The sequence below is a fragment of the Amorphotheca resinae genome (genome assembly GCF_003019875.1).
Source record: "Amorphotheca resinae ATCC 22711 unplaced genomic scaffold M430scaffold_7, whole genome shotgun sequence".
Lineage (NCBI taxonomy): Eukaryota > Fungi > Ascomycota > Leotiomycetes > Helotiales > Amorphothecaceae > Amorphotheca > Amorphotheca resinae.
In genome coordinates, this window is record NW_020194477.1 from 379400 (window position 1) to 404261 (window position 24862).

The 24862-nt window shown below is 47.6% G+C and overlaps 10 protein-coding genes across 10 annotated transcripts; 7 read left to right on the top strand and 3 right to left on the bottom strand.

The window, feature by feature from the left end:
* Window positions 1-527: 527 nt before the first annotated feature.
* M430DRAFT_103673 (hypothetical protein) lies at window positions 528-1572 on the top strand (the record flags this gene model as incomplete). Its single annotated transcript, XM_024860875.1, has 4 exons — window positions 528-607; window positions 839-935; window positions 1084-1119; window positions 1180-1572. The coding sequence occupies 4 exons, from the start codon at window positions 528-530 to the stop codon at window positions 1570-1572; spliced, it is 606 nt and encodes a 201-aa protein (XP_024720119.1).
* A 930-nt stretch (window positions 1573-2502) lies between these two features.
* Window positions 2503-3939, top strand: M430DRAFT_122092 (hypothetical protein). Its single transcript, XM_024861831.1, has 4 exons — window positions 2503-2705; window positions 3302-3627; window positions 3696-3744; window positions 3799-3939. The coding sequence occupies exons 1-4, from the start codon at window positions 2603-2605 to the stop codon at window positions 3927-3929; spliced, it is 609 nt and encodes a 202-aa protein (XP_024720120.1). The 5' UTR covers window positions 2503-2602; the 3' UTR covers window positions 3930-3939.
* A 168-nt stretch (window positions 3940-4107) lies between these two features.
* On the bottom strand, window positions 4108-5432 carry M430DRAFT_59065 (hypothetical protein). Its single transcript, XM_024868775.1, has 4 exons — window positions 5275-5432; window positions 4978-5211; window positions 4672-4926; window positions 4108-4615 (listed from the first exon to the last, which is right to left on the bottom strand). The coding sequence occupies exons 1-4, from the start codon at window positions 5288-5290 to the stop codon at window positions 4152-4154; spliced, it is 969 nt and encodes a 322-aa protein (XP_024720121.1). The 5' UTR covers window positions 5291-5432; the 3' UTR covers window positions 4108-4151.
* A 655-nt stretch (window positions 5433-6087) lies between these two features.
* Window positions 6088-9270, top strand: M430DRAFT_28377 (hypothetical protein; the record flags this gene model as incomplete). Its single annotated transcript, XM_024865780.1, has 3 exons — window positions 6088-6263; window positions 6346-9201; window positions 9258-9270. 3 exons carry the CDS (start codon window positions 6088-6090, stop codon window positions 9268-9270), a joined length of 3045 nt encoding a protein of 1014 aa, XP_024720122.1.
* Window positions 9271-9835: 565 nt separating this feature from the next.
* M430DRAFT_28378 (hypothetical protein) lies at window positions 9836-12405 on the bottom strand (the record flags this gene model as incomplete). Its single annotated transcript, XM_024865781.1, has 3 exons — window positions 9836-12052; window positions 12157-12299; window positions 12366-12405. 3 exons carry the CDS (start codon window positions 12403-12405, stop codon window positions 9836-9838), a joined length of 2400 nt encoding a protein of 799 aa, XP_024720123.1.
* A 114-nt stretch (window positions 12406-12519) lies between these two features.
* M430DRAFT_140822 (hypothetical protein) lies at window positions 12520-13523 on the top strand (the record flags this gene model as incomplete). The annotated part of the gene is made up of 1 exon (XM_024862683.1): window positions 12520-13523. The coding sequence occupies exon 1, from the start codon at window positions 12729-12731 to the stop codon at window positions 13521-13523; it is 795 nt and encodes a 264-aa protein (XP_024720124.1). The 5' UTR covers window positions 12520-12728.
* A 108-nt stretch (window positions 13524-13631) lies between these two features.
* M430DRAFT_104006 (hypothetical protein) lies at window positions 13632-15117 on the bottom strand (the record flags this gene model as incomplete). Its single annotated transcript, XM_024860894.1, has 3 exons — window positions 13632-13745; window positions 13796-14971; window positions 15022-15117. 3 exons carry the CDS (start codon window positions 15115-15117, stop codon window positions 13632-13634), a joined length of 1386 nt encoding a protein of 461 aa, XP_024720125.1.
* A 751-nt stretch (window positions 15118-15868) lies between these two features.
* On the top strand, window positions 15869-16432 carry M430DRAFT_28380 (hypothetical protein; the record flags this gene model as incomplete). The annotated part of the gene is made up of 2 exons (XM_024865782.1): window positions 15869-16036; window positions 16136-16432. The coding sequence occupies 2 exons, from the start codon at window positions 15869-15871 to the stop codon at window positions 16430-16432; spliced, it is 465 nt and encodes a 154-aa protein (XP_024720126.1).
* Window positions 16433-17059: 627 nt separating this feature from the next.
* On the top strand, window positions 17060-20789 carry M430DRAFT_140827 (hypothetical protein). The gene is made up of 13 exons (XM_024862684.1): window positions 17060-17474; window positions 17530-17648; window positions 17701-17939; window positions 17992-18106; window positions 18160-18173; window positions 18224-18245; window positions 18301-18590; window positions 18920-19604; window positions 19653-19728; window positions 19777-20150; window positions 20200-20453; window positions 20501-20582; window positions 20646-20789. Exons 1-13 carry the CDS (start codon window positions 17232-17234, stop codon window positions 20710-20712), a joined length of 2580 nt encoding a protein of 859 aa, XP_024720127.1. The 5' UTR covers window positions 17060-17231; the 3' UTR covers window positions 20713-20789.
* An 856-nt stretch (window positions 20790-21645) lies between these two features.
* Window positions 21646-23313, top strand: M430DRAFT_28382 (hypothetical protein; the record flags this gene model as incomplete). The annotated part of the gene is made up of 3 exons (XM_024865783.1): window positions 21646-21802; window positions 22081-22102; window positions 22158-23313. The coding sequence occupies 3 exons, from the start codon at window positions 21646-21648 to the stop codon at window positions 23311-23313; spliced, it is 1335 nt and encodes a 444-aa protein (XP_024720128.1).
* Window positions 23314-24862: the final 1549 nt, after the last annotated feature.

Genomic DNA, 24862 nt, shown 5'->3' on the forward strand with positions numbered 1-24862 from the left:
ATATAAAGCTTGGATCTATAAGTAGCCCGTGAAGTTACCACAGTTACCCTGGCACTTTATCCTAGTGGCCCTAGGAATCCGAGAGGCAATGTTCCGCACGGAGTACGTTTGATACCGGATATTCGAGGCATAGACTAAGGTAGGTACCTTATCGTGTTCACACGCTCCTATTGATCCTTCCAGCCTTCCCGAGGGACGCGCCTGGCGGTTAGAACTTTGAAACAAAGAGCATCTCATTGAGACGCCTCTTACTCAAAATGCTGCGCCAACGCCAGCACGAAACCCCTGGAACTAAGAAACCCGAACTCTCTGCTAGCAAAGCGCCCTCCCCGTCTGCATATCGCACCTCCTCCAAGACTGGAATCTCAACCGCGATGGTTGGATCGGATAGTCTGCGCGAGCCTCTGCTAAAAGCCGATCCGCGTGACGCCGCACCTTTATCTGGACGTCCCCCTTCTCCGACTTCCCCTCCTCAACCCCCGTCGCCGGCTGTACAGGAAGACGCGGCAAAGATGAATATGCAGAATATGAGCCGCAAATCCCAATGGATTGTCCTTGCAGTCGCCAGCGGAGCCTGCGCGGCTTTCAATGGAGTTTTTGCCAAACTGTACGTTTACGTCATTCCTCCCTATGATCCCTTTCTCCATCTACCCCGAAGCAAGAAAAGCCAGATTTCACAGCAAAGTGAACCGGAGGTCGATGGCGCAAAGGCATCAAATGTTATAGAGTGTTTCGGATAATTGTTTTCCCATTCTATTCAGGCTCTCCTCCAAGGCTTGATAGCAACTGCGCGCGAGTGACATGCTCCTAAGGCCCGCGTAGCTGACCCCTTTCCTAGTACAACGACGGAGCTCACGACTAGCTTTGCGACGGGAATTGCGAATATTCTCGGCCTCGGAAAAGGGGAGAAGGTTGTCGAGGTTGTTATTCGAGGCGTAAGTTCTATTTCTTCTAACCTCAGCTAGTCATTCGCAATCTGGTGCGAAGTGAGCGTCTTCCATTCGGATTTCTGGGCTTGGGAAGCTGCACCGGGTGGCTAGCGGAGGATTTCATGAGTTCCAGACCAGAACTAACTATTTTTAGATGTTCTTTGGGTTAAATCTTATTTTCAATGGCATCGTGAGTCTCTTTTGTTTTATATACCCTTACTCCACCGTAAGTCAAATATTGACGATATAGATGTGGGCACTCTTCACCAAAGCCCTGGCACGTGGGACATCCACCACCCAAGTCAGTATCATCAACACGTCATCCAACTTCATGATTACTGCTGTCCTTGGCTTCATCATCTTCAGCGAGTCACTGCCTCCTCTTTGGTGGCTCGGTGCGGCTATGTTGGTAGCTGGGAACGTCATCATTGGGCGAAGAGAAGAGGACGAGCCAGCTAAAGATGGGGATGATCATGTGAGGGCAGAGAATGGGGATGGAGCGTACACTGACGAGGGTGGGGAGTTGCTGACCAACGAAGATGTGGAATTGGATGAAGGCATGGATGCAAGGAGAGGAAAACAAGATGAGGACGATGTTTTGCAGTTGGATTTGGATGATGAAGAGGGGAAAACTGTGTCCTAGATTCCATGACTAAAATGTGCAGAAAAGCTGATCGTGTTATAGAAAAGTGCAGTTACATCTACCTACCTATGGAGTATCTTGCTCTCGGTCATATTTTAGAAAAGACATACTATAACCAGTTGAGGATAAGAACAAAGGGGTTCCCTAATGTATATTTCTTATTTAGGTTCTCATTGCTTACATATATATACTAGTACTTCAGTATTGAGCTTGTTACAAATCATAAATATCATGAAATGCAATTGGGTTAGAAACATCGATGCCTTCCTTTTTTTCAAATAGAAAAGGTTACATATAGCCTAGCTTCAACAACCGCGTTTCTATTTAAGTCATTCAGCAAGTATACAAGAGGCTATATGTAAACAAAAGTTGAGAAAGAAAAACACATTATGTCTAGTAGGCAGGTGGTTGTCCGAATTCTGTAATATCGTTCTTATATATGTCCGTGACTGACCGCCAGCCACTTGTAAGTATTGAGGCCATTGCCAAGATATGTAAAATTTGAAAGGAAAAAAGAATTCAAAAGAAAAAAAGATCCAGACATTCTTGGAGAAAATAAGAAATCCAGCTTTCATACGCTTCTAGGATAGGAGATGGTCGTGCATTCAACAAGCATGTGGTAGTTGGTCAGCACGTTGTGGTGTTCTCTAATTCATCTACCTCCTGATCTGTGACCTGCGCGAGAACCCGAGGTTATGAAAAATGGGATTGGCTTAGAATTAAGCTTCTGCATCATCACGGATCCTTCCAGAAGAAAGAAAATCAAGAAACTGTGCAGATTATTAGCTGGCCACATCCAAGTTCCTGGCACTTTCGGAGATATAAGCCACGTGATTTATGGGTCTGCATGAAAGGCGGTGAGATTGATTCCGACAGGGGATGTGCCGATATCTCCAACAACCCCACCACTACTTTACCTAAACGAAATACCTCAAAATCAGGACACCATCAACGTTCTTTGGTCCTTACACTCTTTGAGAGAGACATTTACAACATAGATCCTGCTAAAAGAATCACTACATCAGCAAAGATGGCGTCCAACGAGATCGACAATGAGCAGGATCTCCTGCCTGAGCAGACTGAGGGCTACAAAGTGGGAGAGAAGAGAACTCTTGATGAATACCATAAGATGGGTACGTTCGCTTTTGTTTTGATAATGACTCATATAATACCTCTAGTCCACTGTTTCCTCACCAGATTCATTCTTGTTCTATGTTGCTCGCTTCTGTTGGGCCAATTCTCCAAGTGAGAGCTTCTCAAAAAGACACATCATCAGTTTGATGTGACGCCCTTAAATAACAGCATAAACCCTCCATCAACACTGCCAAGATCACTGCAGGGCTTTCTATAAGTATGGCTTGTCCACGAATCTTGATTGGGCGGTATTTGGACTACGAATTTGGGAGGCTGCCCAAAAAAACACAACCTTGGCTGGCCGTTATGTGCAGTGCAGTCCCACATCGGACTGACAACTGCACAAGAGATGACTTATTTCGAGCACATTTCTTTTAGACTAGGGACTCCATCTGCCTGTCAATAAATAGAACCCCTATATTTCCCACCTCCACTATCCTTGTCAAGATGTCTGCGTTCAGGTCATTTGCGTTCCAAGCATTCTATATCTTGTCAGTTACATGGTGGAGCAGCTCGAAAGCCCCAAGAGCTGAATATATCTCTTTGGGAAGCAATCTTCTTAGTGTTTCAAATGGCTTACATTTTCTCTCTACAGATGCAAACGACGAGTCCTTGCAACGCTACAAGGAATCTCTCGGCATTGGCGCTGGTGGAAAGAGCATCTCGGACCCCAATGACCCGCGTCAATGCATCATCTTATCCTTGACGATGTCCTCGGAAGGTCGTGAACCGGTCACAATCGATCTCGCTACTCCAGGATCAGAGAAGACGCTCAAGGACCATCCATTCAGAATCAAGGAGGGCGCCAAGTTCACAATGAGCGCTAAGTTCAAGGTGCAGCATCAAATCCTCAGTGGACTTCATTACGTTCAGGTTGTGAAGAGAAAGGGCATCCGAGTATCAAAGGATCAAGAAATGCTGGTAGGTTTCTAGCTTGCACAGACCAAGTCCTAATTATTTACATCTCGGTTCACTAACACTATCAACAGGGTAGCTACGCTCCGAATACTGAGCAGAACCCTGTTTACGAGAAGAGATGTAAGCTCCCATTAATTATCTCTTGCCTATTCAAGTATAGCTGACGTATTTCAGTCGCCGAGGAAGATGCCCCAAGTGGAATGATTGCCCGTGGCCATTACACAGCAATCTCTACGTTTGTCGATGATGACCACAAGACCCATCTGACATTCGAGTGGTCCTTCGACATTACTAAAGACTGGTAGAGCATACATTGACTTGGCTAGGATCGGAGGCTTCCAGCTATTCGACCTTGCTGTACATTGTCGTGGGGCTGAATGGAGGATCGATAGAATCTAGGCCATGGCGACTTGAGAATCTATTATGGTCAAGGCACATTCAAAAGCATGGGGATGATGTTACGGTTTACGAGACATGATGATGATCACAAGGAAGACTTTATCTTCGTCTTCGCTCCTTTCCAGTAATTACAAGAAGTAATCAGGCAGAGTACTGCCATCCGCGATCTTATCCTGTCCACCCTGCTGGGCATCTCCCTTGTGAAGATCATTCTCCGGCGCCGCTGCAAATACATTGAAGAACCTCTCCCCCATATCACTGACTTCAAGTACACTAGCCATATTCCCACATCTGTAGCAGTAATTTGGAGCGCTCCAAACTGTGCTTAAACGATCATCATATAGCACTTGATATCCTTCTTGGCAGAGCTGATGGGCCCTTAGGATGTGTGACATGTTGTTTACTTCCAGGAACTTCTTGACGACTTGGGCACCAAAGGTATAACCTGCTCCTCGTGGAGAAAGGGAGAATTCGTCTCGCTCGGGGTCGGGATCAGACCAGACAAGGTCCGCCATCGGTCCTTCGTGGGGAATTTCGCGGAAGCGATCTATTATTTTGATTTGATCGATTGAATGGATAGAAGGTGATAGACCTTATAGAAGGGTTAATTATCAACCAATACAAGGGGAGGGATAGCCCTAAACATACCTCCATGAACGCAGAATATCTGGTCATTGATGACAACACTCAGTGTAAGAAAATCGAACATATCCGTAAAGTAGTGCCAAACATTTGCATTTCCATACTTCCTCGAGCATTCCGTATAGAAACCGTATGACTGCGTAACTCCTCTCGATTCATGGTTCCCACGAATCAAATGCACGCGATGAGGGTATCGAAGCTTTAGACAAACAAGAAGAGAAATAGTTTCGACGCTAAACATGCCTCGATCGACATAGTCGCCTGCAGAGCCATTAGATTATCGCGATCTTCGGAGAAAACTGGTCTGCTTACCTAGGAAAAGGTAATTCGTATCTGGGCACCATCCTCCTATCTTGAAGATCTCGATCAGATCAAAGAACTGGCCATGGATATCTCCAACTACTGTGACAGGTGCTTGCACATGCACAACGTTGCTCTCTTGCATCAAAAGTTCCTTTGTTTTGGCACATATGGCTTCGATAACGGATTCTGCAAGGAGATTCTTCTTGTAGAGGCTTTCTATACATTGATCAAGGTCGACAGATGCTAGAGTAAACATAACTCGTGTTAGAGAGCGCATGGAGATGATCTGGAAGATGTTCAGCTTACAAGGCAGGCCGGGCATATTGCAGTCTTGCAAAGATTGCCGTCGGCGACAGGCGCCCAGGAGCTATGGGTTTCAAGGAAAGTTGTTGCTTGCGCATGCGGTTTCTTTCGTGGATGGTTGCCGGTGAAACAGCATGGTCGCCCCTAGATGTACCTCCAACTCATATAAGAAACTGGAATCCAAAGCGGCAACTAGATCTCATGTTGTTGTTCATACCGATCAATTAGGAACGGGGCGTTGTCGTCGCCAGGTCCTCGCTTCGAAATCCATATGGATCGCTTATTATATAAAATCCCGTGATTTCTCGCGCGCATTATTCCCGTATCCACCTAGCGCGCCGCTCCTCGCTTTCGCTCCGTTCAATTTATTCTCACGTTATCTTGACCACGAACATCCATCCCTTTCCCATCCTGTCCTAAAGCAATTCATTTCCTCACTACAGACTGTCCAAGTCTTTCTTTCTCTTGCATTCGGATCAGTTAATTACAACAGTACATAGCTCTGCTTCTCTTTTGCTTGTACCTTTGAGCGTTACGCGGTCGTGCGGGAAAAAACAAAGCTGTGGAAAGAAGTACCCCTGTTTTGATTCGGGCAAGCACAGAATACGTTTTGCAACCTCTTTGACTTATTCACTTCGGACAAGCCCTCTTTTCCTCGCTCCTCGCTCTTCTTTCTCGCGATCTGCGTCGAAGGTGAATTGCTCGGTCTTTCCAAACCTCATGTTTGTCACGTTTGCGTTGGATCTCTTCCTAACGTGAAGTAATTTCATGTGTTCAGATCGATGAATTCCTAGAAGGCTTCATTCGACAGAGACAATGTCGACAAGCTGGTCCCAAGGCGGCCAGCCTTCGGGCCCGATCCAGAATAATGGCAACCGTCACCAGGCAGGTTCTCCTAATCGCGTTGGCGGCCCTCCTCCTATATGCTTCAAATGTGGAAACGAAGGTCACTATGTAGTTGACTGTCCTCAAACAATACGCTCGACTCCAGAGTAAGTCAAGCCTGTCTTCCCTTTTGTTATTTCTTTGTTTTCCTCTTATGGACTCAGCAGAGCTAAACTAACGATGGCTCAGTGGTCTGGCGGCGTCTCGTGCTAGTGATCCAAATCAATTAAGTGGCAATGGGGCAACTGATGGCGGGGCGCCATCCAGGGCACAATGGTCAAACGGCCAAGATGGTTCTGTAGTCAACAATTACCAGAATACCAAAAATCCCCCTGTGGTCACGCGATATGCAGTCCCGGGTCAGCCCCAGCAGTATGGCAATTTTCAAGGCCCTTACGGCCCACCTACAGCACCTCCACCGTATCAGCAATTTTCAGGCCCAGCACCCGCTTCTCAATCTTACCCACCACCTCAACAGGCATCATATCCTCCTCATCAAAACCAGCAATACGGACCGTCCGGAGCATCTTACAGCTACAATCAACCGCCCCAACAATTGTACGGCGCTCCGCCTCCTAACCCACAGTATGGTAACCAAGGATACCAAGCACCACAGTACAATAATTATCCACAGCCAAACGGACCTCCGCCATATGGTGGCCCAGGGTACCAGACACAACACTACGCACATTCCCCATCGGTACCTCCCTATCACGAGGCGCCAAATCAATATCCACCACAACCAGCCTACGGCGGGCCACAGCAACCCCCGCATTGGAACTATACGCCGCCGGTCTCGTCGCCTTATAGCGCTTCGCCGTTTCAGCAGTCAAGGAAGTCGAAATACAATCCTCACTTCAAAAGGGAATTCTCTGGAGCTTCTCGACAACAGTCTCAGTCCCAGCCGGGTTCACAACCAGATTATGGATCGGGAAACTATCAAATGAATCCCCAGGCTACTTCCTCTAACTCTAATCTCACCCAATATGGGCCAAACCAAACCTCGCAGAATCTCCCTACCAGTGATGTACATTTCTCAGGCAGTGAAAATGTTGAAAACATGAACGAATCGAATGCATCCAGCCGTACTAGCACGCCTTACGCGCGACGCGGATCTACCTCTGGCAACTTTCGCAAGGGTCGAATTGGAGCTTTCACTCCATTCAATGGTAATGCAACAATAGATCAGCAGAGTGACGAAAATGAGCAGAGGGAGGAAGGCGAACTCTCCGAAGAAGATCTGTTGGAGCAGGAATTCAACTGGGAGCTCGAGAAGATTTTCAAGGAAGATCCGCCAACTGAAAACGTTATTCTTGCGCAACCATTAGCAACTACCTTTGATATGACACCTGTTCCTTTGCTGCACCTAAACTCGGCGCCCTCAGTATCAAGGTATGCAAGAAAGGATAACCTGAACGAGTTCACCAGACAAATTCGGAGCCAACCCCAATGGACTTATTTGCAGGAGGATCCCGCCTTTTCGGATGCCAATATGAAGGGTGAATTGATTCCTCTACAAGAGGTTCCAGCTTGGATGGCAAAACGCCACGGCACGGTTCTCCCTTCGCTTTCTAGAAAACGAGAGTGGTCTGATGAGGAAGATCGACAAGACAATGTAGGCATACAGGTCAAGGACGACCCAGACTCAGAGTATCCACTTGAAACTGTACCAAACAAGCGACAAAAGAAGGAGACCGATTGTGATATGTCTGATACTATACCTGTTAAAGCACCTGGAACACCAACGGGCGCTCCTGGTACCCCGATTCTAAAAAGGACTGGTACTCCATCATTCGATGCTGGTGCTGATACTGATGCTGATGATGTTTGGGCTCCTCAACCAGGCGAAGGTGCTCTCTCTGCTCCTGTAAATGAAGATCCGACCGAGGCATTGCTTGCGTCTCTAGGGGTTTCTGGTTCTCCTAAACCTGTGCGAAAAGGATCAATCCCGCCTGTCCTAATGCCAGCAAATGATCAATCTATTTCTCCACATGGGAAGTTACCGAAAAGCATGTCCCCGCAGGAAAACCTGGGTTACAACATGGCCCTACAGAACAATCCTAGTCATAGCAACTCCCCACATGGAATTCCTCCACAGGGCCAGTATAACAATGGTGGCATCCCGACTAGACAGTCCATTCCATATGGCGGCCCGCCGCAGGGAACTCCGCCTTACAACATGCGTCCACAGAAGAAGCCGTCCTATGGCAACGGGCGATACAGCATACCCCGGCAAAATTCGTATGGCAATGGCATACCTATGCAGAGCAAAACCCCCTACAGCAATGCCCCCTATTCTGGACCTCCGCAACCTCAATATGCCAACAGTCCTCCATATGGAAATGGCCCCTACGGAGTGCAGCAGCAAGGCATGGCTCCTCATGGTAATCCACCTCATGGAACATTATCACAAGGTCATAACGCTCCCTGCAGCAATGATCCTTCCGGAGTGCTGCAATATAACAATCCTACTTATGGCACCCAACCTCATGGAATGAGTCCACAAGGAAATCCAGCTTACGGCGTTCCCCCACAAGGGCAATATGGCAATGGTGTCCCTCCGCCAGGCAACCCTGCCTACGGAATGCCACCGCAAGGTCAACCCCCTTACAGTAATCCTGCACATGACATATCTCCACAAGGCAATGCATATCGACCACCCAACAACCGTGTCCGTGGCAATCAACCAGCTCGTAACGATTCTGGTTATGCTAGCTCCCGTGGATCAAACAGCAATGGCTTGGTTGTCAATGCCTCTAACCAGCCTCATTCCTCCTATTCCCAGCCACGGGTTGATGGCAGCATTGATACGCCTTCTCCCCAAGAGGAGACACCAGTTTTGTCGGAATGCCAGAACAGCAAGAGCGATGAGAACAACGAGTCAGGCGAATCTCCGTTGACTCCAACATCAGCAGAGATACTTGGCAAATTGATCCAACCGGCACGTAAGACTAGTAATGGGAAGAAGGCCGAATCTCTGCGTCAAGCAGATGACACGGTGCGGAAACCCAAGAGGCCGCAGCCAGTCGTAGCGGAAGCTTATAGGTAAGCTAAAAGTATTGAGATATCTAAAATCTCAAATGCTGATTGTTTGAAAATAGCCGTCGCTGGTGAACAACCTGTTCGTTGTGCATCATTCTAAGACCCCTCTCGAACCCATCACCAGGCCGCATAAGTGTTGCAGCTGAGCCTCTCCGATCCATCAGTGAAGCCTTCAAGTTGTTGGTTGGCCTTTCATCATCTTTCATTCCTCTGTACAATTACATTCGACAACACGGCGTTCAATCTCATATCGATGGGGGTGCATGGTTCATTAGCGTTTTCCATTTGGGGCCAGTCAGATTCTACGTTTTCATTGGGCCTCTTCAATTGGCTTCTGTACAAGTAAATTCTATTTTGCACGATTGCTTTGCCACAGGATCGGCTGGAAGATGATTCTAAAAGGCTTCACCTAGGAATCCCCAGTCTTGTCCAACAGTTCTCGGCCAAAAGTTTCTGCACATGCCAGGGGATGAATCCACAATTGTAGGAAAATCAGATAGTAATGTGCCATGCTGCAAGCTTTGGCTAATAGTTAATGCCGCAGGCTTCTTTCCTGGCCGTATCAGATTTCTTGTGACCCAGTATACGTGTAAAACACATGCCTCCTAGTTCGGGCTATATCTGTAAATTTGCAGACTCACTTGACTAGTCTGTCGTGTTCATCATCGTCGTCGCTCTCCTCATCTTCTTCCTCTGATTCCTCCTCGCTGGATTCCTCTTCGGTTTCTTCTGCGTCCTCGTCACTTTCTTGCTCATCGCTATCTGCTTCTTCTGCCTCTTCCTCCGCAAGCCAATCATCGAGCGTCTTCTTGCTCCCTGGAGCACCAAAGCCATTAGTTTTCGATGGCGAACCTGCAACCATCTTGCTTTCCCTAATTGCACTGTCAAGTTTTTCACCTGCCGGCATAAGCCGCTGGGCATCATACTCCATCTTTACATCGGTATCTCTCAAGGAGGGATCAGGCTCTTTGCCAGCTTCCACCCAATCCGGCAGCGCTTCATATCCTCGCAATCCGTGCAAACCACCATCTTCGCCCACCACTAAACTTGCAGATCCGAGTGTGAAACCCGTCCGGCTTTCGGATGGGCTGGGTGTGTGTGGAACAGGTTTTGGGGCGAGGAGCATGAGGCTTGCCAGTTGGGTGGAAGACGGGATGGCCAAAAGCGCTTTGTAAAGTCGTGTGCGGTCGCGAAGGTCATAGGAAGTGTCGTAGCGTGCAAGCATGAGGATGTAATTCCATAAGGCGACGATTGGGTGTTCGGGCTCGGGTTCTGGTGGTGAGTAGGTTGAATGCTGAGGTGAACCGAGCTCGGCGAAACCTTCGTTTTCTTCAGGTAAGTAATTGTGTGATGATTCTTGAACAGGAGCTGCTGTTGCATTGTCCGCCCCAACGTCTGAACGGTTTAGGTGATGGAGGTAGACCTTCGCGGCCAAGAGGACAATTTGCAACTTCGCTGGTTCTGCTTCATCCGCAAAGCCTTTGGCAAGGATACGTAGCACATCCGCAGCAACATTATCCTCTCCATTAACACCGGCGAACTCCCCAACGAGCCAGATAATTGTTGCTCGTGCTCGAGGATTCGTCGCAGTGTCTAGATTCTTTGCTAGACGGATGACGGTATTTGTATGGGATCCTGGATCCTGTTGTATCAGATGTCTGATGACAGTCAAGGACTCTGCTACCAAGTTTCCATCCAGACTCGTGATTTGCTTCAAGAGTAGGCGCAAACATCGTCCAGATGTTCTGGAATCGCTCTGAGCACATCTGCCAATAGCTCTGACTGCTTCCCGGACAAGCTCTTTGTCGGAACCGCGGGAGAAGTGCTCGAGCTCGTTGAGGATGAGACTCTTCATGTAAAGATCGCAATGGGGGAATATTAGTGTAAGTAGCTCGAGCTTTAGTTCCCAAATTTGTGGGGGATCCGTAGAATGAACCAGAAAATGTGACGCATATTTGACGAAAGCCTCCGGCCGCATGAGACATACCGAGACAATATTGTATAATGCAATATGCTGGATATCTTGTGGTCCTCGTAATAATGCTATTAAAGGGCCGACCGAAGCATTGATGTACTCCGGGGTGCCCAGGTTGATGTAGCATCGAACAACGGCTACCACGACAGCTGAATTTCGACTTTGCAGTAGAGGCTTGATACTCCTCAGAAGCAGCTCGAGATCGGGGTCGAGCACCTGAACCACTTCGCCAGTATCTTCTTCCTCAGCTTCCTCCTCCTCACCGTAGAATCCTTGGTTACCATTGCTCTTTTTCACTCTCCGTGTCCTTTTTGGGAAACACTTTCTTGAATATATGGTCATCAACCTCAAAGTTGCCAGCTGACTCCATTCATCCATATCCACCAGCTTCTTGACTAAGCTCCGGTAATGTTTATGAACGAGGTCGATTCGGTCTGGACAAATCTCCATGAAGGCTTTGACTGCTGCCCCTGCTACATAGTACTGTCGGTCGCCTAGCAAAGTCGATAGATATTCCAGGAGCTGTGGGAGTGTGTTCGGATCCAGCCTATAACATTTAGGTATTGCCGACGCAGCAGCCTTCCTGACATATGGACTCATATCCCCCAGGCCTCTCTTGATAGCCAAAGACACAATTTGGCTGATGGCCGGGACGCGAATCCCTGACATGGTTTTGAGCGCCAAGGCTCGTACCTGTGGATTGCCATCTGAGAGCGACTTTTGTATGGTATTGATGGAGAGGAGGGCTAGGTCTGGTTCTTGTTCGGCATGGAAGAGGAGGTAGATGTAGACTAGCTTCTTGATTTCGATGTTAGGAGAGGCAACATTCTTAACAATGGACGAGAAGAAGGTAAGGCATGGTTGCGACCGGTACATCATCTAGGATCTCTGCGTCAGTCTGATACCGCTATGAGTGTGCCGGAGCCGCAAGGAGGAGTCCTGAGAGTGGACAAATAAGCCCAGGACGGGTATAAGAGACGTACAGAGATGACCTTCCTCAATCCGTCCAGCACCTCTCGATCATTTCGACTATCAAGCAACTTCTTAATCTGTGCTGGCGGTAAGGTTCTCACGGAGGTGCGAGAGCTACGGGCTGATTGAGCCGCATCGAGGGTGAGTTCTCGAGCTGTTAGAAAGGTTAGCATGCGCTACATGGCGCAAGCACAATTCAAAAAGGAATCAAGTAGCATACCACTCTCCAGCAACGTGGATATCCTAGATATCGACTCCATGACTGAACATGAGAGTATAGAGGCGCATCGTCATTTGAAGCTCGTAGTGGGGCTAAGCGACTACATCTTTCATCGCTGGTAATCACACACACGACTCTTATCACACGACGCAACGCCATACTCAACACGCAATATTTCCCACTCTGTCTACGAAGATTTCCAAAAACACCTAACTTTGATATTCAAATGATCTTTCTTTATTAACATTCAGCACTAATTTGTAGGTCCAATCGATTTTCTACAATGTACGAGACCATAGCCAACACCAAGTGAAGCATTTGGCAAAGGACCTCTCAACATCCACCACAAGGACCGTTCACGAAATGGCATCAATCCCAATCGCCCTTCCACCTGCCCTCCCATCTGAGCTCCTCAGCTACGTCCTATCCCACCAAGCCTACCCCACCACGCTCATCATCTGCCAACCGCGCGCCACATTCCTCTCTTCTCTTCTCGAGTGCATCAATAACACACCTGCACCCCCGCCGCCTCAGACCAGAGAAGCCGATGATACCTCAGCATCGCCATCATCTCCAGCGCACCCCGCCAACAATCCTCAAGAGCCACCAGAGCGCCATCCGCTTCTGATCCCCACACTCCACCAAGTCGCGACTTCGCGATATATCAACCTCGTCTTCATACCCACCGTCACTCACCTGCGCGCCTATCTCGCGGTCTTCCCGCCCCGGGACACGAGAGAGCCGCCAGAGCAGAGGTTCGATAAGCCAGGGAAGAATAAGCCGTTGGTGGTGGTGTATGGGCTGGTGGGGTTGCATCGCGATACGAGCGAGTGGAGCGCACAAGGGCTGGGGAGTAGTTTGGCGGGGCTGGTGGAGGCGGGGTGGAGGGCTGGACGGAGGGTTGTAGTTATAGAGGAGAGGAAGGTGGAGAGTAGTGGTTATGAGGAGGGGGAAGGGGATTCAGGAGGGGGGGGCGAGACGAGAAAGAGAGCATGGAAGGTTTGGGAGGAGAAGGTACCAATGTTGAATGGGAGTGTGAGACGCGCTGCGCTTGAGAGCGAGGATGGCGGGTGGAGTGGAAGGACTGTTGAGGTGGGACGAATATTGGGGAGATGGTTTAGGTTTGGCAAAGGTGATTGGTGTGATGAAAAGGGTTGATTGGCATAAAATAATTCAAAGGTCGTAAACTCATTCCCAGGTATACCCAAACGCCGACTGCTAGCCGCCCTGTTCCATCCTAGACCCAAACATGAATACAGACAAAACTCACATGGACTGTTCCATCTCTGTAATGTACAGTTTGATGTGCGAGTCCATCTTCAGGAATTCCTCCTTCGCATTATGAATCTCGTTTTCGATATTCTCCTTCAAATCCCCCATCTGTGAAATATTAGCACGTGCTCTAATCATCAGTAACAAAGAAAGCATACCTTTTTCTCCGTCTGCTCTATCCTTACTCTCCTCTTCTCCATTTCTCTTCCCTTTTCGGCCCGCTCTTCCGTCAGCTGTCTATGCACTGCTCTCAACTCCTCCATTCTCTCCTTCGCGCTCAAGGCCTTCTCCCTGCTATTTTCTCGGAGCTTCTCCGTTCGCTCCATCCACTTCGACAATTGGCGCTGCAGCAATGATTCCGTTCTTTCTACCTCCCGGACATTGTTGCTCTTATCTCCCAGTGCGTCTCTCTGCTTCGAAATACGTATGCTCTCCTCTTCTTCCTTGGCCAACTCGGCTGAGATATCCTCTAGTAGTTTTATACATGAAGCTACATCTGAAGTGACGATAGAAAATGTATCTGTCGACGTCTGCAGTGCTCGAGCTCGGCGGTCCATGGCATCGATCTGGGCCTTTTCCGCATTTAATTCATTTGTCAGCTCGGTCAGGGAGGCCTGAAGTGCAGCAGGTGATTGCAGCACATAAGGTCGCAACTTGGCGCTTTCCTGTCTCAAAGCGATTGTTGCAGCAGTCTTGTCCTCTAATATCGCCGTCATCTCACTTTTCTTGGCTTTGACGTTTTCAAAGCGCCGAGTGACCTTCTCCTGACTTTGTCGAAGCTCAAGAAGCCGCTTCTTGAGCTCTTCGTTGCGCCTCATCTTTTCTGCGATATGTGCTTCCATGGCTTTTCGATTGCGCTTCATCTCCTCGAGGCGCGCCTCCATATCCTGGTTCTCCATGTATAATGTTTCAATCCTGACCTTGGTCCTTTCAGCTTTGTTGAAATGCTCATCAATAACTGCAGTCTGACTCTCTCGGAACCGCACAAAGTTTATGATGTAGGAGAATATCTTGACCAGGCGATCATGTGTCGGCTTGTACAGATCCTGGAACGAAAAGTCTTTAATCCCACACTCGTACAGCAGCTTGCGTAGACTGCCATAAAACCCCAGAAGGTTGCGCGCTTCGGCAGGTATTATTTCCATGTACTCTCCACAGATATCTTCTGCTGCCGCGCGCATTGCTGGTTCGACCGTCTCGCGAGTCGCGTTCACAAGAAGTTCCGCAAACCATTCGAAGATCATTTGGATTTGGAGTGGATTTGGTTTCTGGAGGTCTGCGACCGTAAATGGAACACCAATATCACTGATGCATCCTACGATTTCTTTGTCGGGCTGATTTGGTTAGCTACTCGATTTTGAGAGGGGTGAGGACGGTCCCTCACCAGGCGCATAAACGCATCGCTTTCCTCTTCTTTCTTCCTGCCGCGATTTTGCTGCTGAGTATTCGGGACCATGCTCATTCGCGGATTATAAGACATTTTGAGCTCTTGGAAGTGCTTTTAACAGGTTTGATGGAGTATCGCAAAATTGTATGAAAGGTGACTGTCGCATGATACCGCAAGAGGTTGCCGAGTAAACAAACGATAGCAAAGTAAACACAAGGAATGAATGCGCTAATCTATAATTGGCACGTAACCACGTGATGCAAACCAAAATCAAGCATACCTACAACTATTTGAGTCCTGGCTGAATAAATAGTTCTACCATATTTGCCAAGTAGGTACTATATGCAGTCCTCTTTTTTGGAGAATTTAACCTCATGAAAAACCACAATTTGGTAAAGACATCAGGTGACTTGGCCCCTTCTCGCGAAAAATAGGAGGTTAGGGTGCCGCTGAGAAGCTCACAGGTAGCTACGGCCAAGACGCCGTTCCAATGGCCTGTGCACCATGTCTATATACTCTTGGTTCAGTATGGCCCAATTTCTCGTCCTGTATAGATAGAGAACCTCTGCAGGGAAGGCTTAAAGGATTAGGACGTACAAGTGTTGTCAGATGTCGGCATAAAATTGACAAGATTCCTCGAAGAGCTAACGCCACAAGCATGAAATGGACACATAGCTTAACAGAGGAGGACTTAACACAGCTTAATCGTGAAAGTATAGAAAATGAAATACCAGTATGTTAGCACCTTGGCTATTACTACAGCTTTCTCGTAGTTGAGATCTCTTGACAAGTATCGGACACCTCACTCAACGAACGGAACCCTATGGTAGTATCTCCAAAAAACATGAAGTCGATTAGAGCTTATGGCAAGCTCTATCAGACCCAAGTAGCTGCCGATTCCCACCTACATCCAACCGCCCAGCCCATGGATTCTGATTTCGCTGGCTGGGCGTCAAATGGAGGACCAGCCGTATTAATTCCAGAGAAGAGAGAAGGGGGGGTTGTTGTAACAGTAAGCGTAGGTCATGAGATGCATTCCACGTACATGTATGAGGTACAGTAGTATTGTATGTACTGGTCCATCACGGCGAGTTGCATATACATTGTACAGAGGAGGTACTTCAAGTACTTCAACTTCCGAGATGCCTGTCGTCCGATGACCTTTGGAAATTTGTCAACGAAAGCAAATCAGCCGTACCACACTGCCAGGGCCAACCATCCCTACCAGGTCATGGAACGCCACCTTTTCCCCCGCAATCGGGTGTTCCTTTCGGGTTCACAAGGATCCAAATATCCTCATAATTTCTCGAGTTTACAACCTCACAAGGACGAGAGGACAAGGGTTCGATTAGAGGCGGGAAGCTTACAGGGTAACGGAGTGCGGAGTAGTCGGTACCTCATCAATTGATGCCTTATAATTGTGGCAATAACTATGCAACCCACCGGGCACCTCCTGAATGCTGATATCATGCCTGGTAATCATGCGCGGAAATGTCACATTATCCCTCATTCCTCCAGGAACACTTATCAAACTTATCAGATCTTCAGATCTTCGGGTCTCCTTCCTTATGACATCTCGACGATCGACTTGCATTTTGCACACTGCCCTGAGCCTAGAAATAAGTCAATTTCAACGACATGAGGGACGCAGATCGGGAAATCCCACCCCCATTTTCCCTCAGGCCCGGGCATCCGACGTGCTGTATTATAAACTGGTCCGACGCCCACATTAAAGTCTTCCTATTCGGTGGGAGCATACAGCCTGTTAATAATCGTGAGGTCACGCCCGCTCATCACTGGCGTGGGGGGCCATCCTGTTGCTTGGTGCGAGGACGCCCCCTGGCCTATGATCATGGTTGCTGACTGCGGGGCGAGGCTTCTGCAACCCAGAACCATCATTCCAGGTACCAAGCCTTGAGCCATTACTCAAGTTCACAGTAGTCGAAACATTTCCGCGCGGTGCTGGTTGATTCCCCAGCAGTATTGGATATTAATAACTCCGGGGCAAGATGGGCCCTTTGCCTATGCAAAACCTCATCAATCCCTTGATTCCCTTCCAACACATTCGAGGCGTCTGACGGGCACTAGATTCCCTAGCGTCTGGTCCTTTGCTCAGCATCACATATATAATACTTGCTACCTTACTATACGTGCTTACCCCAGATTTTATCTTTACCCATTTCAGCATTCCTCACCTGCTCTGAATCATGACGATTCCCAGCACCTCGAATACCACTGTCGAGCTATCCCCATCAGTCAAAGTCTTGGCCAGCAAAGAGACAAAAAGAATGGGATCCGTTTCTAATATTGATATTATTGACATACGTCATGATGCTGTGGAAGTCAGTCTGAAAGACGAAATCCTAAGTTCATTGAGACCTGAGACCGGGCCTAAAAAACTACCGACGCTCCTTCTTTATGATGAGCGAGGCCTACAGATTTTTGAGGAGGTAAGCATCACTGCAGAGATCGGGACATGTCTGTGACCGCGCTAAACCGAGGCAGATTACGTATTTGCAAGAATACTTCCTCACTAATGCGGAAATTGATGTCCTAGAGCGCTCTGCTGACAGCATTGCGAAAGCTATCCCATCTGGTGCCATGGTGATGGAGTTGGGAAGCGGGTTTGTGATTGTCAGCGGGCATCGTCAAGGTCTGGGAACTAACAAAAAACAGTAATCTTCGGAAGGTGAGTCTTTTGTTGAAGGCCTTGGATGCTGCTGGCAAAAACATCGACTACTATGCGTTGGATCTCTCCGTGGAAGAACTGAGACGGACACTGGAACAAGTGCCTGCGTTCAAACACGTTAAATGTCATGGGCTCCATGGCACATATGATGATGGTCTCGACTGGCTGAAAATGCCCGAAAATCAATCGAGGCCAAAATGTGTTATGTCCCTTGGATCCAGCATAGGTCAGTCTCCATTTGACTCATTCATATCTCTTATTTATATCTATCTCATCAGGTAACTTCCATCGCCATGAGGCTGCCTCTTTCTTACGAGGATTTGCCGACGTCTTGCAATCGTCCGATCTTATGCTCATCGGATTGGATGCAACCGATGACCCTGCGAAGGTTTTGTAAGTCTTCAATTCTGCTTATGACTATACTGTTGTGGCTAACAAAATTACAGCTACGCATATAATGGTAACTTCTTGTTTCTCCTTTCAATAATTTCGCTGACAACCTATGAATAGACCGGAAAGGAGTCACGCATAAGTATGAAAGCTGTAGTGAAGTCGGTTTACTCATATTTTAACTGATACCTGGATAGATTTATCCTTAATGGACTCATACACGCCAACGCAATATTAGGCGAACCCGTCTTCAATATTGATGATTGGAAGGTGATTGGGGAATATGTCTACGATGGCGAGGGTGGTCGGCACCAGGCGTTCTACTCTCCAACACGTGATATTGATTACAAGGACATTCATTTCAAAGCCGGAGAGCGAATTCAAGTTGAACAAAGCTTGAAATATTCAGCAGAAGAGGCTGAACAGCTGTGGAAAGCTTCGGGTTTGAACGAAGTTGGTCGATGGTCAGCCTCGTCTGAAAGTTACAGTATGTCCCACATCGCTTGTCAAACTCGTTTCCTTACCCTGGCAATCACGTCAACGAGACCTACACCAGTGTGAGGCTCTCGTCCCCCACGAGGCCGGTCGCATGACCTCTTTACCCCACACAACGTGGGGCTTTCTGATTGAAGTGTGTGGCGCAAGGGCCACCATGCTGCTTTCTTGGAATCATTGCCACGAAAGGATAAGAACAAGGCTGGTGGTCCATGCTGCTCTAACTTCATATCCAGACTTGTCTCCTGTTCTCTATCCAGTATTCGTGGTTATCATACAGCTTACTATCTGCTTGCTAAACCATTCTAATACATGTTGTAGACGTCCATCTCTTAACGAAACAAAATATGGCGTTCAATTTAGAACCCTCAGTGTATGCTGCTAAGACAGTTCCTAGCCTTGAAGACTGGCAGGGGCTTTGGGCGGTATGGGATACTGTGACCAGGCAAATGATCCCAGATGAGGAATTGCTGGAAAAGCCAATCAAGCTTCGAAATGCTTGTATCTTCTACCTTGGCCATATTCCCACATTCTTGGACATCCAACTCACCAAGGTCACAAGCTTGCCCCCCTGTGAACCGTCCTATTATCCTCAAATCTTTGAAAGAGGAATTGATCCAGATGTTGATAACCCTGAGCAATGTCACTCCCACTCGGAAATTCCGGATGAATGGCCGCCACTCGACGAAATTCTTGGTTATCAAGATAAAGTTCGAGAAAAGGTTCAAAAACTCTGTGAGATGCAAGATATTCCCCGTCAAATTGGCCGTGCGCTTTGGATAGGTTTTGAACACGAGATCATGCATCTTGAGACCCTGCTTTACATGCTATTGCAAAGCGATAAAACTCGGCCACCGACTGCTGTTACCCCTGACTTTGAAGCCCAGGCCAAGCTGGCAGAGGCTGCTCGAGTACCGAATGAATGGTTCCAAATCCCAGAGCAAACGATCACCATCGGACTGGATGATCCAGAGGACAACTCTGGCCCAGATCATCACTTTGGATGGCAAGTACCCTTACTTGAACCCAGGAATTTTAGCTAAGGAGTCAACAGGGATAATGAGAAGCCTCCTCGGCAGGTCGTTGTCCCTGCGTTCAGCGCTCAGGCACGAGCAATCTCAAACGAAGATGTAGGTTCATAACCAACTTCGGGTTTATTTATACTAATTACGCATAAGTATGCTCGGTACCTTGAGCATACACACAACCCAAAGATACCAGCATCATGGTCTGAGTTGAAAGCTCATTCGAATGGCTATACCAATGGAAATGGCAATGGCTCTGTAAACGGTCATTCGAATAACTTTGCTCCTCTAAGCAATGCTTATCTGGAGGGAAAGGCCGTTCGGACGGTCTTTGGCCTTGTTCCTTTGAAATATGCACTGGACTGGCCAGTTTTTGCTTCTTACGACGAATTGGCTGGTTGTGCAAAATGGATGGGCGGAAGAATTCCCACTTTCGAAGAGGTGCGAAGTATTTATAGCCATGTAGATGGCCTGAAGCAGAAGGAGGCTGAAAGGCAACTTGGAAAATTTGTCCCAGCTGTCAATGGGTACGGTTGCGAGTTAGACAGTCACTGGGTTGTTGCTAATGGAACACAGGCATCTTCTCAATGATGGAGTAGAAGAAAGCCCCCCATCAAATGTTTTGCAAAACGGTGAGAGCGCGCAAGCGCTCTTCACAGACCTCAGGGGCGCCAATGTTGGCTTCAACAACTGGCATCCTGTTGCGGTGACAGCAAATGGTAATAAGCTTGCTGGCCAAGGTGAAATGGGTGGCGTCTGGGAGTGGACAAGCTCTCCCCTCACAAAGCATGAGGGCTTTGAGCCTATGCCAATGTACCCAGCTTATACAGGTACTTCCACAGTTGAAGCTATTCAGGTAGAGACTAACTGTTGACAGCTGATTTCTTTGATGGGAAGCACAACATTGTCCTGGGAGGCTCTTGGGCAACCCACCCTCGAATTGCTGGACGAAAGACTTTGTAAGCCAGCCATGACTTGCATACAATCTCATGCAACGCAGAAGACTGACTGATCCCAAATAGCGTCAACTGGTACCAACGCAATTACCCTTACGCTTGGGCTGGTGCACGTCTTGTCCGCGACTTGTAACCGACAAGCTGCAAAGCATCCAGAAAGTAAGTGTTACCTACCGACTTTCAACAGTTGGGCAACAAGGGAGCAATTGTTTTAGGCAGGTTACCAATCAACTTGGTGTCAGGGGCTAAACAAAGAAGTGCTTAGGTGGGGTCTGTTTTTAATCACATCTGATTGTAACTACCCAGTGCAGAATTATACGTCCCAAGTTCAGTAGTCAGACATCAGTGATAAGATCCGTTTCTCAAAGATGTAGGTACTTCAGGTGGCCGGTAGCAGACAAGTGTTTGCTTTGATGTCCGTAGCCAGTTGGAATGAGCAATGATATTTATGCAAATAAAAGTCAAAAGTCTAGGTCATAGCTATTCCAAGTTCCCTTCTGCGGGCTTCCTCGTTTCAAATCCCTCCTGATATTTCACTCAATAGGCCTCCTCTAGTACAGTTAGCACGTGCTCTCATAAGACGCGTGGTCTTACCTTGCCCCTGAAAGGTCTTGTCGAGGTTTAAGCGACCTCGTGATACAGGTGCCAACGCGCGCCTAGCCGTCTCAACTGGGAAATATATCAATGATGGAAGTCAACACAAATGTCTACTATCATCCATCAAAGGCAAGAATATCAGCTTCATCTAATTGCCAATTGAACAGCCAATCCAACAGACAACTTCCAGTCCAATAGCAAATCCGACAACCAGCTCTCGCCAAGTCAAGCCTTTGCTACAGTCTGACGCGTTGACTTGGAGCCATCTACTGACTGACGCGCTCCTCTATTCACGTAAGTTTTCTTGCAAGCTCTTCCCCATAAGTCTTGTCATCCACTCCCTCACAATCCTCCTATTACGATCGATGTCTGGATCTGGATATCAATAGATTGACTGCGTGGTGTTGCCCGCCCCAGTCCAAGACCATGACAATTTACGCGTTACATCTGCTGTTTCTAGCGCTTTAAGATGTATAACGTGATTACTGACTCCATATCAGACAAAACAGTAGCACCACTAGATACGCTTTTGTCTTGCCCCGAGATGAATTGGTCGGTTATCAGGCCAGAGCAGCGGCTCTACAAGGGGAAGAGTATCTTCAAGTGGGATGACTCCCCAGGACTAGGTACGAATTTTGAATTGAGACCCTAGGTTTATATGCTGACGCGTAAGACCATCATTGTGGCATCTGTGCAACTCCTTTACATAGTAAGTTAAATCAATTCCACTCCTCTGCTCCGTTGTGCTCATATCTTTCGAGACGCCCGGGCCAAGAATTCCTGTATTGGGAAACACGTTGAGCCATGCTATCGATTCCACCAGCAGTTACATATCATAGGTAGACGCTCTACATCCCATTGAGCTTCTTTATTGATGTCCTTACTAATCTATCTCCATCTTAAGGAAAAGCTCACGAGTGCTTCAGGTAAGAGGAATCCAATACAGCATACTAGCCATATTCAATCACTGACTTGCTTCAGCTGCAATCATTCCGACGAGATGCATCACATGCGTCACAAAGAGATCCTCAAGTTAGTGAGGAAGATTTCTGCACTTGACGATGCAGAATCCATTTATCCAACAAAGAAGACCGCTGCTTCCACACCCAATAACAAGAATCAACAGAGCTCCACGCTTCTACTGGCCAATCACGCTACGGACACTGCTGGTGAACCTGTAGAAGTACCGAAATTGAGACGAAGTGAACGAAAAAAAGCGAAGAAGATGGGTGGTACAAGCGCTTCGAAGAAACTGTTAGAGATCGAGGCATTCCCTCTCGAGGATACAAATTTCATAAGCGAGGCGATCCACCTTAGCATTCATGATACCAGAGGAGCCTGGGAAGGCACACACAATTACGGAGACATGTCTCACGAAGCAGAAGAAGAGATTGCGGAGGAATCCGACGTCGAAGAGATCGGCGGATCTGCTGCTGCGCTCTGCGTCAAGCCAATGTATTGCCTGACTCCAACGCAGAGGAGGCTGGCCAAGAAAGTCTCGACCCCTTTGAAAGCCCGAAAGATCAGTGGCAACTCGAGAAGATCCTCTCCAAAGGATGTCTCGAAGGCCGATCCCTATGATGGTCTTGACCCACAGATATTCTCTCGCCTTAATATCAAAATCATTGATCCGCCCAAGAATTCAGTCTCTCGAAAAGATCTTGTTGCCAAGCTGATTGCTGAAATCAAAAACGACCTTGTCGCCATTGCTCAAGAGGACGAAGAGTCGAATATGAGACAGGAGGGTTTCTGGAGATGGGCTGGTCGAGCGGCATATCATACAATTGTGAAGACCAGGGAAGAGATTGACTGGGCGACTGGGGTGAAAAAGGGCGACCCCAGAGAGTCTTTCGTAGACGAGGAGTTGGAAGATGGACCATCTAGGGAGGTCGGGGAAGCCGAAGAAGACGTATTCGCCAATGTTATCCCAGACAACGATATCTCTTACGATGATCCCGCTATACTTGGGGAGAAAATCAATTTTGAGGTCAAGGAACCGGCGACCAGAGCACGAAAGGATGAGAAAGCCCCAGTCAAGAAGCCGGAGATGAAGCTCAAGGCACGAAAGGCCAACAAAGCTCTAGATGTCGAAAATGCCACATACGACGAATTTGGGTTTCTCTCAATATCTAGATAAATGCCTCCTCTACCATAAGGTGAGCTTGTTGCATGACTCCGAAGCTTCATTACCTTCGTCTTGGAAGACAGGGTCCAAACTTCCAGAATCTTGGCGCTAGGTTTTCGTGGGGGATGGTGTTCAGGAATTGTTCTGAGTTAACCGTATTTGTTTCGAGTTACTTTCTCTTCTTTAATTTCGCATTTTCTTTTCGATTTTCGATTTTCTCTTGTGCGACTACTACATTGCACAGGTTCGGGGAGGGGTTGGGTTGAAGGACGGTACTAAAACGGAATTCTCTCTTCATAATCGATTCACGAGATTATGACCAAGACGGCAGTGGGATCTTCCAGATTGGTAAGGAATGGACTTTCTTTCGAGAAAGCCATCCGCTGTTGTTATAGGATCCTTGTTTTTTTGTAAAGATTACTTTATTTTCATTTCTTTGTCATAATGAATAGACTCCATAATGAGAACTTTGCTGGGCTCAGCATGGTGAGTAAAACAAAATACCGGTATTATGAACCGGTACTAATAGAATCAGATTCACGGCCTGGAACCATCAATCTCTGAGTCACATGCTCTTTTTTTGTTTTCTCAAGAAGCAAATTTTTTTCTTGAGAAATACAAATCTTTAAAGGAAAAAACATTCTGCATTCCATTTTCCATGCCGGCTTAACCCATACACGTAGATCCGTACCTTAGATATCCCTCGCTTAAAAAAGGGGTAAACTACCTACCTAAGGTACCTATCGAAGCCCACCTACCTAGACCAAAAACCAACCTTTTCTTCCCCCAGTACTAAACCCAAATGAATGAAGCAACCCTTGCAAGAACCCTTCGCAAAAGACCTATTCATCATCGAATATCTATATGCTTTTTCGTGTCGAGTGCTAGATCGTTTGTTTCGGATTTCTATTTTTTTTTAAAACCTTTGAATTTTTAATGGGACATTGGTTTGATCTAGCAGGAGGTTAAGGTAGCGAGGGTAAGGTGAATATTCCTTGCTCCGTTCTTCATACCTAGGTACCAAGGCTGGGTGGGGATGGTGTGGGGAGGAATGAAAAGCAGCGTTGAGGGGCGCGGAATCGTTTTTGTCCTCTGACTGAATTATATGAGGAAATCTGAGGCGCGTGGAAGAAGCCTCTTCGAGTGATTATCTTTTCTCAGAGATGCGATCTCGAATGATGCTGTCGTGGAGTTGTTTATCGGCTAGTACCTACCTGGCTTCGAGTGCTTCTTGTTCTGTGTTTCTTATTTAGATTTGCCCGCGTCTTCTATGTTTTGAGTACGAGGAGAGGTTTCGTATTTCTAACAGTATCGGTATTAATTCCTATAACAATGCAAATGGTAACTGTCTGTCAAGATCCACATCCAGGAAGTGTTTCATAGTTTGAGTTCCACGTCTGTGAAACGGGCAGCGGAAGACTTCTCACGTCCCCATTCTCATGACCCCCTCTTGGCTCTGCATTGGTCTTTTCCATGCCGAGCTCCCTCTCATATTTTCCATTGCAGTTCATCCATACCCCAGGTCGCGTCTTCCAATCTTCAACTCTGCGTGGAAATAGCC